General features: G+C 29.7%; 2 protein-coding genes across 2 annotated transcripts; both read right to left on the bottom strand.

Moving 5' to 3' along the window:
• Positions 1-1,771: 1,771 nt before the first annotated feature.
• LOC107003174 (EH domain-containing protein 1-like) lies at positions 1,772-6,726 on the bottom strand. Its single transcript, XM_015201450.2, has 16 exons — positions 6,551-6,726; positions 6,339-6,418; positions 5,420-5,488; positions 5,270-5,327; positions 4,823-4,878; positions 4,692-4,734; positions 4,530-4,591; positions 4,168-4,287; positions 3,962-4,064; positions 3,672-3,721; positions 3,305-3,433; positions 2,963-3,214; positions 2,771-2,850; positions 2,484-2,610; positions 2,243-2,386; positions 1,772-2,162 (listed from the first exon to the last, which is right to left on the bottom strand). The coding sequence occupies exons 1-16, from the start codon at positions 6,633-6,635 to the stop codon at positions 1,977-1,979; spliced, it is 1,644 nt and encodes a 547-aa protein (XP_015056936.1). The 5' UTR covers positions 6,636-6,726; the 3' UTR covers positions 1,772-1,976.
• A 1,308-nt stretch (positions 6,727-8,034) lies between these two features.
• On the bottom strand, positions 8,035-10,184 carry LOC107004393 (RPM1-interacting protein 4-like). The gene is made up of 4 exons (XM_015202596.1): positions 10,150-10,184; positions 9,131-9,583; positions 8,550-8,744; positions 8,035-8,222 (listed from the first exon to the last, which is right to left on the bottom strand). Exons 1-4 carry the CDS (start codon positions 10,153-10,155, stop codon positions 8,202-8,204), a joined length of 675 nt encoding a protein of 224 aa, XP_015058082.1. The 5' UTR covers positions 10,156-10,184; the 3' UTR covers positions 8,035-8,201.
• Positions 10,185-17,284: the final 7,100 nt, after the last annotated feature.

Below are 17,284 nucleotides of genomic sequence, written 5' to 3'. Positions count from 1 at the left end.
TCTCATTCTAGATATTGATAACTATCTGTTGCTCAGACTCTATATTTTGGTGATATAGCTTTCGAATAATTTCGTCTCACAAATTTTAGAGTCAATTCTGGCATTTAGGGGCCAATTTATAGATATTAGACAATTTTCGTAGTTTTTCTATGATATGGCTTTTGAACTATCTTTGTGAAACCTTTACGGAACCCTCTATTGGGAATTGGGGGAGTATTACGTAGAGTCTAGCAGTTTTTGTAGTCCATTTTGAACATTTAGGAGTCAATTTATATGAATTAAGTGATTTTTTTAGTTTTTCGTGTATTACGTAATGCTCCTCACATCATTTACCTAACGCTCGTACAAGAGAAAATATACTTAGAAAAATTGTGGGACTGTACGTAATGCTTCCCCAACTCATTGCGGAGGTCCTTACAAAAAAAATTTTATAAAAAAAATTTGGGTGTTCCGAGGAGCCAAATCCATTGGCTACTACACACGAAAAACTAAGAAAGATAGGTAATTTCTAAAAGTCGGCTCGTAACTGAGAAAATATGCGTGAAAAAAATGGTGGAATTGTACGTAATGCTCTCCCAACACATTATAATATAAGTACTCAAAGCCTTTTCAGAAGAAACCTCCCGAGACGCTACAAGACAAAAAATCAATGGGCTAAAAATGACGAGACTCTACGTAATGCTCCCACAACTCATTATTATGATCCTCATAAACAATTTTAAGAAAAACCTTACTGGCGCCACAACGCGCCAAATCCATGGACTAGCCTATGAATATTTTGTGATTGGACAGTTTCTTTGCATAACTTTTACAGAATCCTCTATAGGGGAGTTGGAGGAATAGTACATACTTTGTCACAATTTTAAAAGTCCATTTTGGACATGTAGCCTAACGTTTTCTCATAAGATTTTTAATTTGCTAAAAAAAATATATTAAATAATGATCTAAAAGGTCCATAGATTATAAGAGACATAAAAAGAGAATAATTTTACGATAGCAAAAAATTACTTCAATCATTTTAGATAGAAAATCAAAACACATAAAAAGGATCAAACTTTGATTAAATTACAAACACATCAATGAATATTTAGTATTAAGTATTGAAAAATAATTAATATTACGCTAAGATAGGAAATTACTGTCTTTTTTTATATGATAAGTAAAAAATCATTTTAAAAATAATTGACAAGTGGAGATGAACTTTAAGTATTGTTTTTATAATATAGCATATTGTATATAATATCATACATCCATAATTTGGATGATACATCTATCAGAAAAGTAGAGTATGAAATAGAGCAACTATATTAAAAAAATTGGATAAAAGATGAAATATGATTATTAATTAATAAATAAAGATAAAAATGAAAAAAAAATCGTAATGTGACGATGCAATCATATCAAATCGATCGTTAAATAAAATGGATCTTTTCGTCGTTACCTGACGACAGTTTTAAATAATATAATACAATAGTATTTAAGCAACAATCAAAACAAACATCGTATTTAAATTGATAATACAATACGATACAAGCGAAACAACTATCCAAACAAGGAGAGAAAATACATTTAGAAGTAAAGGAAAATAAAATTGATTCAAGTGAATCAAATTTCTAGGAAACATCTTTTGGGATTTTGTTTTTTTACATTTATTAGGAATTTTTTTTCCTCCTCTTCTTTCTCCAAGGAATTTGTTTCCCTAGAAACAATATTTTCTAAAAAAATTGACCAACCAAGCACACCCTAAATTAAGAATAATTTGACATAAAAATTGAAGGACTGTGACATAAAAGTAAGCACTAATAATAACAGATTACAAAAACTGTAACTGCCAATTTATCACAACTTTGAAGTAAATGAAATATGGATTCACCACAGTGCAAAGAATGCACAAATTTCAGTAAATACCTCAAAAGATAAAACTAACATTCTGAATCATCATTCATCTAAAAAAAAATTAAAAAATTAAGAGCTTTTTATTCATAAGGATTTCTGAAGCTCTTCAGAAGCTCAGGAATGTCATGGCTAAGCATATCATCCACAGCTTGAATCATTCTAGGCTTCAATTTTTCAAAATCAGTGATGTTGTAATGACCCAAAACTTCCCTAAAATGATCAACACTCGGAAAATCGCCTGCTGGTAAGCGAAACGCTTTCTGGACCTGTGTCACAAATGTACAATGAATGTTAAGCATATATCTGAAATGTAAAAGAGTTCCCTCAAGTGTGTTGAGCAGTAGACCTTTTCGAATTCGTTTTCAAGATTCTGAATGAGCTTCTGTTGTGTTTTGGACTTGCCCATCAGTGCTGGCATCTCCTTCTTAAGATGGCCCATAATGTAGGCATGTATCTTAGCGGCTCTTGCACGTTTAACAAATTCATTGATCTGAAATAGTACAAAAGTTGTATTTAGAATCGTAAACCATCTGGTACACAATGTTGATCAAATAGAAATGTCAATCGACAAGAAGAGGTGATCTTACTCGACGGTCACAAGCCTTCTTTGGGATATCTATCAAGTCATCAAGAAGGTCATCTTGTTCTTTCTCGAAAAGACCCTTCCCCATAGGACCAACAGCTTCTTCATTAACTGGTTTATCGTTGAAAGAGCTGCAAAACCAAAAGTTGTGAGAACTTATTAGACACGATGCACAAAAAGGTGTTAGCTATGAACTTAGTTTCATTTATTTGACAATTGACATGCTATCCAGTGATGTAGTCACTTAAGTCAAAACATAGAGAACTATAGAAAGAAACACCTTTCTCTTACCCTATATAGACTCGCACAACTTCAGGGGTGTTCAGAACTTTCCCGAGAGACCACATCAATGCACCATAAACTCTCATAAGCTTCCATTAATAAAAGAGAAGGTGAAGAAACTTTTAGCACCAAGACAAATCATTTTTATGAAGTAGAAAAAAGCAAAGAGAGACACGTGCATTGATAATCCTCATATCTTACTTGTTGTGTATCAACTTGATCTGCCTTGTTTAATACAACACGGATTTTGTCTTCGTGGCCTTTCAAAGACGATATAACTCGTTTGAATTCATCACTAATATCAAGTTTATGTGGGTCAAACAAGAGGAGTATCATGTCACATTTTGCAGCAAACCATGAAATGACACCAGTAAAATCGTAACTCCTCTGTGTCCTTTGCTTCTCTCCGGATAGAACTCCAGGAGTGTCCACAAATGAAATATGGTCAAGGAGCTATTAAGGAATAAACATAATTAGATAAATTATTAAATTATGCTTCGTTTATACGACAAAAGTAAAAGAAATTGCTAGATGTTGACTCACAGAATGTGGCAACTGGGAGCACTCAAATTTTGACAAAAATGCTCCACCAAACTTTGTCAAATCAGTGAATGGCATCTCGGCGTGAACAGCAATAGTGTTGCCAGGAATGCTCCTTTCATCTGGACCAGACTGAGCAAAAAATAACTGTAAGGCACTAAAATGAGAACTAGTACCTTAAACAAAGTACTATTAAACAATCAAATTGCATCGTTGATGTAATGCCGTGAAAATCTCATTGGGAAGGGAAGACTGTAAAGGACTATATAAGTGTTACAACAACAACTACTACTATTACTACAATGAGCATTAGGAGATAGTATCTTTAAAAACGGTATACGACATGGAACAATTATTATTCCCTATTTACCGTAACCACAATAAATCTGTCAGTTGTTGGCTCTGGTCCGATATGTGCACCTATTTCAACCAAAAGAGAGAAGAAAAGAACGAACATTAGGTAATTACTGGCAAATAAAATAATAATAAGAAATCTATTAACAAAAATAAAAAACGAAAATCTTTTTTTTTCTCCAAATTCTTCATCCTGGGAAGAGGAAGAAGCAGATAGGACAAAGGCCTTCTCTTTCCGTCCGCTCTTCCCGAAGTGAGCGAATTGCATGTAGAGATCCGTAAGTACAGAAATTGGACAGTACTAACCTGGATAATTGCACTTTAGCAAGTGTTTGATAAAAGTGGTTTTTCCTGTTGAGTATTGTCCCAAAAGCATGACCATAGGTTTGGCATCAAAATCGCTCTCCGTCTGAAAACAAGTAAAAGTAAGCATTCAGAAATACAAGTTTAACATCTATAAGGTCGTGGGAGGATACTACTATTAAGACATAGTATGCTTTTGATCCACTCACCAGAGCAGGAGATGAAAACTCATTAAAGCGGTAAGTAAGTTCTAGTGGCTTCAACTTTTCATTGTATAGTTTCTTCAAACCATCAGTTACAGATGTAACAGCAGTGAGAGAAGGTTGGATCTGAATCAGTATCGAAACAAACAATGTCAAAATTAAAAATGAGAAAATATTCAAATGACCAATTTGTATTAAAGACACTACTACTAAATTGAGGGACAAGGCCTGGCGGAACTTTTGGTTCTCTGAGTTAGTCAAGTTACTAAGAAAAGAGACAAAATTTGAAAAAATAACACAATGCTCAATATGGAGTATGTAAGCTAAGACAGATTTCATATTAACATCCCAATGAAATCAGTACTCACCTTCTTTCTAGATTTTCTGGAAAACATGTTGATTGGTGACGGTGGCCGCACTTGTATAGTTCCTGTATGCTTTTTCAAGTTAGGCAATTTAACCAAGACAGCTTATGATTCTTTTTGTTTTCGTCAAAGCATCATTGATGTGAAATGACGCTTTATACTGACCATTTGTTCCACTCAAGTCTTTCATCAACGATCCATTAGTTTTCTGTGTGGCAAAAAAGAAACCATTCATAACCATGGGCTTATAGTTCTCATTTCTCAATAAGAAAATGATGAATTGTCAAAGCACTTACGGAAGATAAAGCATCCAAACCTTCCATCGATGGAGGACTCAAAAGCTCCATATTAGCTACAAATATCAACAAGAGAAAACGAAACAAGAATTAAGTCAATCATGAAACACTCAAATGTTTTCATCACCATGACATCCATTTGTTACTATGTTAAACAAAATACATCTAAAACTTATAAAAACTATAAAATGTGTATAATCTTTATTGGATGAACTGCTGCAATAGTAAGAGTAGCCCATTAAGCAGATAGACTTCAAGAGTATATAAATGTGAACACTCAAAAAATAAGATTAGTCATTTAGGAAATATTTCAATGATAATCCATCCTGTGTTTATCACATTGACAGTAAAATCCGGCTCAAATATTATTTGAGCTTAAATTATCCTTGTGGCTCTCTGACCCTAAATGCTTCAAATGGATTATAAATAATGATCAAGAAGCATTACCTTTGCTCTTAAGAAGATCAGGGCTGAGTTCAGATCCATCTTGTGCCAAGGAGATCAACTACAATAAAAGAAAAAAATGAATTTAGCTTCAATATGATCAATTTAGACAGAAGTTATAGAGAAAACAAAAATGTTAGTGCCAAATATGACCTGCATTGCAGTGACAAACTCGTTGAAACCCAGAAAACCTTGTCGTTTAGAATCTGCAATTGCCCAAACCTTCATACACAAAAATTGAAAATTAGTGATTTAACACTATCACATAAGGTAAAATATATCTAGCAAGTCAATACAGAAGCAAAAGCTGCTAACACAGTCCAAATGTTGCTTTAAAACGAAAAGAGAACCTCAAGGTTCCCTTCAACTCATTGCACCCTGAAGGACTTTTATGCTGTAAAATGCAAGACCAGTCTATTTTCATTGGTTGGGAATTTTCTTCCAAAGTAAAGATAATGGTATATATATAGTTAACCAAAAGATGGCAATGTAAATGACACCAACATAAAATTCAATTAAGCAATCACTACTACAGAAGTTACTAACAAACACATATATAACAACAAAACACAACACTGAAGTTCAAAGATGCACATGTACATCTATGTTTCTATGTACGCATATATGTATGTATGTATGTATATCTATAAATCAGAAGGTAAATAGACCATGTATTCAAATTTAAAAAATCATGAAATTCATTTCTACACCAAAAAAGGGACCAAAATCAGAACAATTGCACAGGAAATCACTACTTGCTTGAGTTCAGGCCTTAACTAAATTTGAATATTCAAATAATCAACCGATAAACAATTGCCCACAGATTAGTAATCAACAGATAATTAACAAATACACAAGCAAAACGCAATGATGCAGTTCAAAAACGAACATATAAATCACAATGAGAGGACGCCTACATGTATGTATGTACATCTACAAATCAGATATATAAACCAATCTCACTTTACCAACACACGATAAACAATAGAATATTCAATACAAACAATTATAAATTTCATTTTCACCAAAAAAATTGACAAAAATCACAACAATTGCACAGAAGAACACTAACCTGTTTGAGTTCAGCCTTCGATAGATTCGACAACGAAAACAACTTAATAGCATCATTTCCTGTAATACGACCATCTCCATCTGCACAACGAAGCCAAAAAGAACATAGCGATTAAATTTTTTTCCCCAGTAATTTCATCAAAAAATGTAAAAACGAAGAGTTGCTCAACAGAACAGATGAAAAATGTATAAGAAGAGAACAGAAAATCACACCTGAATCGGCGAAATTGAACCAGTTTTGGTAGATCTTTTCTTCCTCTTTCGTAAACGAAGCAACCGGAACTGATACAATCTCCATTTTTGCGTTTTTTTGCTCTACGGAGAAGAAGAACAGTATTCCTCAGTAATTTGAAATTTGAAAACCCCCTGAAAATTGCGGCCCCTTTTTATAATAGATATGGACACTATTTTCGAGGTCCTTTCGACGGCGTTATTAACTGTGAGAAATTATCTAGCAAAATTATACGGCTATTAATCATCAAAATATTTAGAATTTTAAATCTTAGTCATCCATTATTATTGAATCTGAGATCGGATTTATTGGATGAATCGTTCGATTCTCTTAGATTTATTCAAACTGATGACATAGAAAGAGGGAAAAAATACGCAAAAAAATAGATAGATTTTATAATTTCATTTATTTACGGGATTCATGATTTACATGTCATAAAAAATAAGTTAATTTGTCTAATTAAATTTATAGATAAAAGTTTTAAATTGAGTATTTTATTGATATAAAGAGAGTTCAATGATTTTATTAGATAATTTTTTTTCTTTTTTTCCATTTATAGAATAAATTAAATTTTATAATCTCATTCTTACGATAAAATGACATTTTAATTTGATATGAAGTTTGAAAAGAATAAAAAAGTATTGAAACTTGTGAACGTGTTACAATATTTGTATAATTATAGACCTTTGTAACTTATCATCTTGAGCATGTACTAATATGTGTTGCTATAAACTATTAATTCTCTATTTTAATATTTTGCTATATTAGCTAAAAACATTTGAATAAGCGACGGTTTTTTATAGATATGTTCGATTGTATATTGTATCTATTTCATTTATTGATGTTTTTGAGTCAATAGATAATTTTGAAAGAAAAAGAACTTTTAAAACTTGTGAATTTATTGCGTAATATTTGTCTTACTTATTGTCTTAATATTATTTTTGTTATTATAGAACTCTTTATTATTTGTAAAATAAGAAATTTAATATTAAATTATTTTCAAATAGTTTCGCGTAAATTAAAGTTATAAAAAATTATTAAATGGACATTTAGGTCGATTCATCATTGAAAAGATAATTAGAAAATAGTTAATTTTGGTATAGAAGTGACTTAAAAAGAATCTTTGAAAAATGCCTTTAACTTATCCAATAAAATCTCAAAATTTGAAATTCAAAATTGAAACTAGCCGAAAGAAGAGACAGCCAAGAGCGTAACAGTGGAGATTCAAATTATTATAATTATTAACAACGACTTAACGTGCGATTAGAGTTTTACTCGGTTATCGTTTTTGATATAATTATTTGGTATTTAAAACTTATTAATTAGATTAATTTGATTTCACGTTACGTAAGGCTTATTAAATTGATTTCACATCGCGTAAGACTTATTAAATGAGAAAACGTTTTTTGTCAGAGTTTTGTATTTCATTTTCAGAATTTGAATATGAAACTACCACAATACTTATTATTTCAAACTATTCCAATATATTATGACCAAAATTTGGATTAAATGTAAACCAATTGTTCTTTCCACAACTACAATAAAACATTAACACAAATATTGAGTCAATGCACCTTCTAAGCAAAACACTAATATAACTTTTTTTCTTGTTAACTTAGAGCATGTAGATCTTCAAAATAGGCAGCAAAACACCTGCACAAACCATAGACAAAAGCAAAATCAGACAAATAAAAGGATCATATATAATCGAGATGCGTAAAAGCTGACTCAGACACTACGGTCATAAAAAAAGGATCATATGAATGTGAAGCCATTTCAATTCCTTTTCTCATAAATGGGACACGAAGATCTCTATCTTGTCCATCGTCCATGACGTTATTGATATTCAAGTGTATGACAATCTCATATCTTTTAACAATTCCCATGTATATTCGACTCATGAGCTTTAGTCTAGTGGATGCAGAGTAACTCTGCATCCACAAGACTATGTATAGCTCGAGTCGAAGAAAGGATACATACCTTTGATTTAGCATTTTTTTTGTGATTATTTGATGAAGACATGTTTGATTGTGGTTGCACAACAGGGAACTTTGCAGCTGCTATATGCTTTTCCTCTTTAACTTTGTTGAAAATTACTGTAAATCCTTCTCCGGATTTCGGGTCTTTCTCATCCCATGCCCCAAATTTTGGTACTGATGCTGCTGATGAACAAGACTAACATACATACATACGCATGAACAAATGAAAATTAGAGACATATTGTTCCAGTTCTATTTGGTGTAAACACAGAATGCGAGTAAATTTTGTTCGTACATCATAAGAGTATACTTGTTTTAACACACTCAAAAATGTGATTGAAGTTGACTAAGAACCATATGTGATTCTTTTCTCATTTGTTCAGGACTTGGTGAACAGAGTTACTCGATATTTGTGTTGGTGGGAGGTAGTAGATGGTCGTGGAATTAGTCAAGGTGCACACGAGCTGACTCAGATACCACCACACGACTCGTTTCAACCATCAAGTTCATTGACAAATGTATAACTTACGACATATTAATCACTTCATCAAAGCAGAGTATTTAAGAGGATAAGAAACTTACAAGATCATCAGATGGATTTCTACTATTTTTCATCGGTCTATTCGGACTAGGAGGAACGAATCCATTGCCACGATCGTTCTTATTCTTCTTAACATCAGATGTTCTTCTTCGTCGTGTTGGCTGGTTAACTGAAAAACCAGAAATGCTCTTCCTTTGACTATCCCCAAAGGACTCTGAATTTGAATTAGTCGGGCCAATACTCTTGTTTTGGCCCGACTCTGTAGAAGGATTTCCGCGATGATCATAATGGTAATGATGTTTTTCAACTAAAGGAGAAATGTTAATGCTAGCATCCTCATCTCCGCAATATGCAAAGGCCTCTGGATTCTCCTCTGGATCATTTGGATTTATCATTGTACCTCCTTTATTATTACTTTTGCGCGCATTCTCAAAATAAGCTGTGTATGGCACATTTTCGCCATCCCAATTCCCAAATTTTGGAACATGTGATCCCTGATGCAACAAAACTAATTCAGAAGTATAAAACAACGACAACGCTTCAATCTTAAGCAAGTTGAGGTCGACTATAAGAATCTCAACTCAACATTATACAAATACCTGCAGTTCTCTATAGTTTCTATTGGTATAAAACAACAACAACGCCTCAATCTTAAGCAAGTTGAGGTCGACCAGAATTTATTTGTCTGGTTTTGATTTGACACAGAATTTAATAAATAAAGAAGATATTCGAATTATATGATTTTAAACTAAAGATACATACTACTTATCGAAATATCTATAAACATATAATGTGAAACATTAAAATTAGAGTTGTTAAACAAGGAAAAAGGTTTTTTTCTTTTTAATACGAACTAAAAAGAAGGGTAAGACAAACAATTGAAAGAGAAGGAGTATTAACCTGACTAGAGAGATTCAAAATATATTGAAGTAAATACACGAAGAAGACAAGGTGATTTAACATCTATCATATATACACGTCACAAAACAATATTCAAGAGAACATAAGATAATTAAAGTGCAAAAATTATCAGAATTTTGAAGAAGGAAACATTACTTACAGCCATGAATGATATTGAGGTTTAATTTCTTCTTCAATGGAAATATAGGAAAACTCAATATTTAAATTGGGATAAATTTTCTTTTTTAATTTATCTGAGATCCCAATGAGCTTTTGGACCTGCTAGGCAAATTAAGAAAAAGGTTTATTTGGTTACATATTATTTGTTTTTATTATAAATTAAGTTAACCAAAACAACTTTGGACTTCAAAATTGTCTTTAATTTCTTGGCATGAAGGAAAAAACAAATGATCCTAAACTAAAAAAAATATGATTCAATTGGTTTTGGTTGACGCATCAATTAGAGAGTTAATTGTTGGTTAGTCCTATTTGTTTATATACTTCAGAAATTTTTACCAAATAGTTAATCGAATTTATAATTCACTTGTTCTAATCAATATACTTAGATTATACACTTTTATTCTTGTAATAAACTTAAATCCAATGACGACACTAACCAGTTTCTCAACTACATTAATAAGGCTAAAGTTAAATCACAGTTCCAAAAAGTAAATATAACAACTAAAAGATAAAAGTCCAAGCGAAAATGTAGAAATAATGAAAGTAATTACGAACTAGGATTGACTGAAGAAGGAGACGAGGAACTAGGCTGAGAGAAAATAGGATAAGAGATATAGACTTTGTCTAAGCATGAACATAATTGTTCTTTCTAACTGAGGGTCCTTTTAAACTATTTGCTAATTGGATCTGAATTCCAAATCAATCTTTGTGAAGGTCTTCGTGTTCTGTTTCTCAGCCCAATAGTTGCTTGTGTGACATCCCTATAAGTATCAATATTGAGCTTAGGCTGATTCATAACAATTCACATGTTATACATGTATATGTATATATACATATGTTACACATTCATCGACTATTTTTGAATTAAAACAGCTAAATGAAAGCCTATTTCGATTAATTCTTCTTAAAAATAAAATCTAAGTGTTTTTTTTTGGAAGTCCCTAGGTTTCTCTTAATGGACCTATTCGATGCAAAGGAGCAATAGCATTTTTAGTCCCTTTGTTGTGGAATTTGGATTTTAGCGATATGATTGATATCGTGATAATTTTCTGACTAATTACATACACAAGGATTGAAAGTACATCACTTCAATTAATTCAAGGTTTCAAAATTAAATATCACAAGAATCAAAATTCAAATTTAACAATGTTTAAAGGACCAAAAAATGGAGTTGAAATGACTCTTTGGACTAAATAATTAATGAAGATTTTCTATATATTTCTCAAGTAAGAAAGAGTGATGAAAATTTTCCTACTTCAATTATATAATGTAAAAAAAGCTTGATGGCTCTGCACTCACCACTAAAAACAAAGGCAAATTAGGCTAAAAGAAATTTTTAATAATTGATATTATAATAAATTTGTGAAGAGTACGTGATATAAAATTGAAATTGCATCACTTTAATTAATTAAAAGTTCAAAGTGTATTAAAAAATTTAGAAACAATCAAGGGACCAAAACTATAATTCTTCCTACACCAAAATGCAGTTGTAACGATTTTTGGGTTATGTAATTAATGAAATTCTCCTACGTATTTCTCAATTAAATTAAAGAAAAATTTCTTTATTTTTTCCAAGTAAAGAATAATAATTAGTCTATCAATAAAACAAATATAAAAAATTGTATTTCCATTTGCAAAATGATGGTTGTGTTGAATAGTTGGTGAATTTCAATTTCAATAACACCATCTTTCTTTCTCCCTTTCTCTCTTTTTAATTATTACAAAAGCATCATCTATCTTGATCCTAACAATCAATTTTAGTTGAATAATTAATAATTTGATTTAAGTTGAATTAATTTATACACTAATGACAATGGTGTAAAGTTTTAATCTAACACATTATTAATATAACTAGGGAAACTATTCGCGCTTCGCGCGATTATATGAAATATTTATAAAATAATAATATGAAATATATAATATTTAGGTTAGTATCGAATATATAGATAATATTTATATTTCTCCTCGTCTGCGATATCATTGACTTTTTAAAAACATATAAAATATATTTATTTGTTTTGTATATGTAAATATTAGAACAAAATATTCACCGTGGTAAAGTAAATGGAATAAGGGATAATATGTTGAAATAACAATATATTGTATTAGGTTGAAAATATTTTAGATATTTTAATTTTCTCTATCTTTTCTAGGAGTAGTGATGTTTTATCCAAAATCTGATTTCGTCAAAACAAAATTGTTTTCTTTTATTTTATTATTACATTTGGTTATTACAATTTTTTAAACATTAATTAAATACTTATAAGATTTACGAAAAATGAAGCATATAAAGTCATGATTCATATTTAGTATTAAACTTTACAAGTAAGATGAAGAGACATGAGTTATAAATAATTCAAATGTATAATTTATTAGCCACTAAATGTATTACTAATTATGTATTGATTTTATTTGTAAAATAAAAAAATAAAAAAAAGGTGTGAAAATACAAAAAATGAACAGAGAAAATATAATAATCGGTGACTACATAAAAATTATAAATACATTTCAAAGCAAAAAGAACGACGACAGATTGTTACATACGCAAAAAATGACATCATGAAAATAATAATATATTTTTCAATTACTTTTTATAATTTATAATAAAAGTGAAACTAATCATCATAAATTTTGTTGTTGTTAAAATAAAATAATTATATTTATTTTTTTCATAATAAAGAGAAAATAGAATACTAAAGGATCAAATGATTAGCATTAACAATATAATACATTTAGCTAAATTATTTACATAAATCAAAATTTTAAAAACTCTAGCAAAAGTAACTAAGTTGCTAATAAATTTTAAATGAAAAAATAATCTCTAATTATGCTTCATTTTTTTTCTTTGTACCATCTTCGTTTGCAAAGAGATCTGTCATCATGTTTTGATCCATATGTCAAACTATTCATATATGCAACCAACTGAATAAAAAAAAGCATATACGAATTAAAAATAATTATGTCAAAAGAAAGAACAAAATATAAACAATATTTAATATATTTAAATATTATCTTTTCAATAGTAATAACAATACTAAATAATAATTATTTCTTGAAATCTAACAAATATTATAATCAAACTATATTATATATGAAAAACTAACTATTAGAAAGAGTAATTGCATACGGACAAAACATTGTTAAGAATTAAAGAGATTTTTTTAATCATACTTACTTGATAAATTATAATACAAACATAAAAATATATATTAAGAAAGCATGTCTAAGTACATAAAAATAAAAAGAAAGACTTAAGAATGAAATATATCTTACATTCATATACTTTTCTTTTGTTACATGTTAGCTAATTCACAAAAAAGTATTATGAAGAAGAGAAATTATAACTTTGTATGTGAATCTTCATGAAAATAAATATGAATCTATATAGACAAAATAAAGGAAATGAAAAGATAAGGACTTGAGAATGATATATTTATTAACTTCATGTACTTTTTTTTGGTTACATGTTAGTTTCCTTCACAAATCAAATACGAATTTATATAGACAAAAATAGAGGAAATAAAAAATAAAAATTTCAATGAAGTATTTCTTACCTTCATGTACTTCTTTTTTTGTTACAAATCAAACTTATATGATGAAAAAAGAAAGAATAATTGTGAATGTGAATCTTCATGAAACTAATATAAATTTATAGGCAAAATAAAGGAATTCCATAAGACACATAAACTTATAAATTTAAATTGGAGGTTATGAATATAAAAATTATGAGAGTCATGAATATTATTAAAAGTAAAAATTAAAGAGGGGCAAGTCATGGGTAGTAACTCCTAGTGAATAAATTCAAAAATAAAAATAAAAATACTTAAAATGTAAAAAAAATAATACTATGATTTCATCATTAGAAATGAGATAAACAAATAGAAAAAAAATATAGTGAATTTTTTTTATTATAAATGTTCATACATTAATAAAGTATTTATTTGTATATTTGTATAAATGAAGTAATATATTTTTACAATAAAATAATTCATTTAAATTAAGAAAAGTCAAAAATAAATAAATTATGTTTCTCTTTTAATTATAAGTGAGATAAATAAATAAAAAATATGAAGAGTTTTTGTTATAAATGACCCACCATTAATAAAATATTTATTTATGATAAATTTAACTAATTTTTTATGATATATAATAATTTTTTTTTTTAAAATAAAAAGATGAAAAAAGTTAAATGCAAATGAAGGCCATATAGAGGTGCCACATCACCTCCTCTATGGTTCTCATTTATATATATATATTGATTTAACACGCTATAACACATATTAAAACGATGGATCAATTTTAACAAATCTCACTATAATTATCCCTACACCACAATTAAAATTTAAGAATACTCGAAAGGGCAAACCTACAATTATCCCTTCACCAAAATGGAGTTTAAATGACTATTGGACAGAAAATACACTTTCAGCTGCATTAAATATGGACACTAATAAAGAGTGCCAAAATTTTTACCGGTATTAGTTAAGTGTCATTAGAACTAATGTAGCTAAAGGCTTTAGGGACATATACAAATAGTAACAATTGCCGCTAAAAATACATATTTAACGGCAATTAAAAATTAAATGCCGCTTATAAACATTTTTTATTGTAGTGTATAATTATTACATTATAAAATAATTCACGGTATAAAAGGATCCCCTTAAAGGAAATATGTGTTTCTAGAACTTTATTAATTATAATTTAACTAATTACATTTTTGTTTCTTAAATAGTAGGTCCAGTCTAAGGGACAAATCAATAGGAAATATTATTTAGCTCGTTAAAATAAGAATGAACTTCTATGAAATGAAAGCCGGGGTAATTTCCTTGGAATCGGTCTTAGAGAAGTAGATGTAATTTAACACTTTATAATGAATATATAGGAAATTCGTTATTTCTAATGAATTCTCGATAATATTAAAAAGGAATATGATATGAAAATATCTTAATTTTGGTCGAATTTGTTGTTGCGACACTAAATTTTTATGAGTACCTATTACTTCTTTAGACTATTTAATACCGTATTTTAAACATATATATTTGTCCACGTGCACATAAAAATAATGCAAAAATATAAATAGTGATGTGTCTACGTGGACATATATATTCCCTTAAATACACTATTAAATAGTTCAGAAAAATAATAGGTTCTCATAAAAGCTTAATATCGCAACAACAAATTTGATCAAATTAAGATATTTTTCAGAATCTTATCGCTATTAAAAACTAGTACGGAAATAAGCATTACCACAAGTTCACCCACTACACTCAGTAATAAGAATTACGCAAAGATTTCTTATTGAAAAATCAAATCCTAATCTTCATTAGTTTTCTATTATACTTACTAGTTTTATCATTAGTTGTTGTGCAATTTTAGAGAAAAAATTGGCAACAGTTTATTGTGAAAAACCTATTTTCATTAATTGGACTTTTCCGCCAACAGATGTATCAAGATCAATACTGATAGCAGCTTCATCTTAAATTCAGGGTTGGCGGGGGGTTTGGAGGGGTGTCTCGAGATGACGAGGAAAGGTGGTTGGTGGGTTCTATGGACGACTTGGCATGAGAGGTACGTCGAGTCTTACAGCTGAATTATGGAGGATATAAAATTTGATTTTGGCAAAGAATTACGACTTAAAGAAGGTTATTATCAAGACAGATTCGAGCGAAGCCCTGAGTTTGCTACGTAATGTATCTGAAAGTAATCTCAACTACGATATTATACAATAATGCAAGAGTTTTATATCAAAACTTGAGATTATATTATTTCATACGTTGAGACAGGGAAATAACATCTCGCAAAATCATTCCAACCGCATTGTTATAAAAAAAAGAAGAGTCTTATATCCAAGCTTGAAATTGTAACTTCAAATGTTAATAATCATTCATTGATTCAATTTAATAAAAGGTTAGTCGTGTGGTTATAATAAGTTGCCTTGGATATTATCATAAATAACTTTATTTACTAATGAGAAGAAATAAATATTTTAACTCAAAGTTCAAAAATATATCTATGGTTAAAAAGTAGGCATATCTTTTTAATATGTTTTAAATATTCTTTTTACGAACTTCAACATTATTTAAGAGAATAGATTTGTAAAACTCATTGTTAAAAATTTTGAGGACCTAAAACAATTGTTTTACTATCCTCATATAGGAGTGACAAATGGTTGGATTGAATCGATTTTGGATGGTTTAAATATGATTTGAGAAAAATTCGGATTACAACCATTCAAATGTAATGGGGGAACTTTCATATATAGTCATTTAAAAGTAACCTAATTACTCTCCACAACTATAGTTTGATAATAATAATTCGTAGTTACATGTTATATGAAGGAGAGAGGCGAGTGAGAATGAAAGAGAGAGGGAAAAGAGTGGGAGAAAGGTAAATTGTATACGTATATTGGTTAGATAATTGTATATTATACATATGTATTTGTATATATGGAAAGAGAGATTGGGAGAGGGAGGAGAGAGTCGAAAGGGACTAGGAGAGGGAGGAGGGAGGCGAGCGAGATTGAGAGAGAAGGAGAGAGGCGAGCGAGAGAGAGAGAGTGGGAGAGAGGTAAAATGTATATGTATATAGGTTTTATTATACATATGCATTTGTATATATGGCAAGAGAGATAGGAAGAGGGAGGAGAGAGGCGAGCGAGATTGAGAGAGGGAGGAGAGAGGGCAAAGAGTGGGAGCGAGGTGAATTGTACATGTATATATGTTAAATAATTGTATATTATACATATGTAATTGTATATTCTGGCGAATTATACATATAAGAACGTGATTAATTATACAAACATGAAGTCAACCCACGTAATTAATGTATAATGTTAGTTTCGAGTGATAATTATAGCAAACTATAGTTATGATGAGTTATTAAATAGTATAAGTTTGATTAGCCGCGTAATTTTCTCAATATAATATGGGCAAATATGGATTTGGGGTTCTAACCCATTTAAATTTAAAAAAAATCAAAAAAAAAAAATTTTACCCTTCCCACAGACACCCCCTAACTCGGGGCGCCCCCCCCCTCCAACTTTTCACCAACCTATCCCTAAAATGATTTTTTTTTTCAAAAACAAAAAAACATCCGTTTTTTCAAAAAAAAATAAA

The sequence above is a fragment of the Solanum pennellii genome, chromosome 11 (genome assembly GCF_001406875.1).
Source record: "Solanum pennellii chromosome 11, SPENNV200".
Lineage (NCBI taxonomy): Eukaryota > Viridiplantae > Streptophyta > Magnoliopsida > Solanales > Solanaceae > Solanum > Solanum pennellii.
This window is presented reverse-complemented; position numbering and strand designations above follow the sequence as displayed.

Coding starts and splice junctions, on each gene's coding strand:
- LOC107003174 (XM_015201450.2), bottom strand. CDS start 6,635: ATGGAGATTGTATCAGTTCCGGTTGCTTCGTTTACGAAAGAGGAAGAA. Junction 4,592..4,691: donor AGACTTGAGTGGAACAAATG/GTCAGTATAAAG, acceptor AAAAGCATACAG/GAACTATACAAGTGCGGCCA. Junction 2,163..2,242: donor TTGAAAACGAATTCGAAAAG/GTCTACTGCTCA, acceptor TTTGTGACACAG/GTCCAGAAAGCGTTTCGCTT.
- LOC107004393 (XM_015202596.1), bottom strand. Junction 8,745..9,130: donor GAAATCCATCTGATGATCTT/GTAAGTTTCTTA, acceptor TATGTATGTTAG/TCTTGTTCATCAGCAGCATC. Junction 8,223..8,549: donor AAAAAAATGCTAAATCAAAG/GTATGTATCCTT, acceptor TGGTTTGTGCAG/GTGTTTTGCTGCCTATTTTG.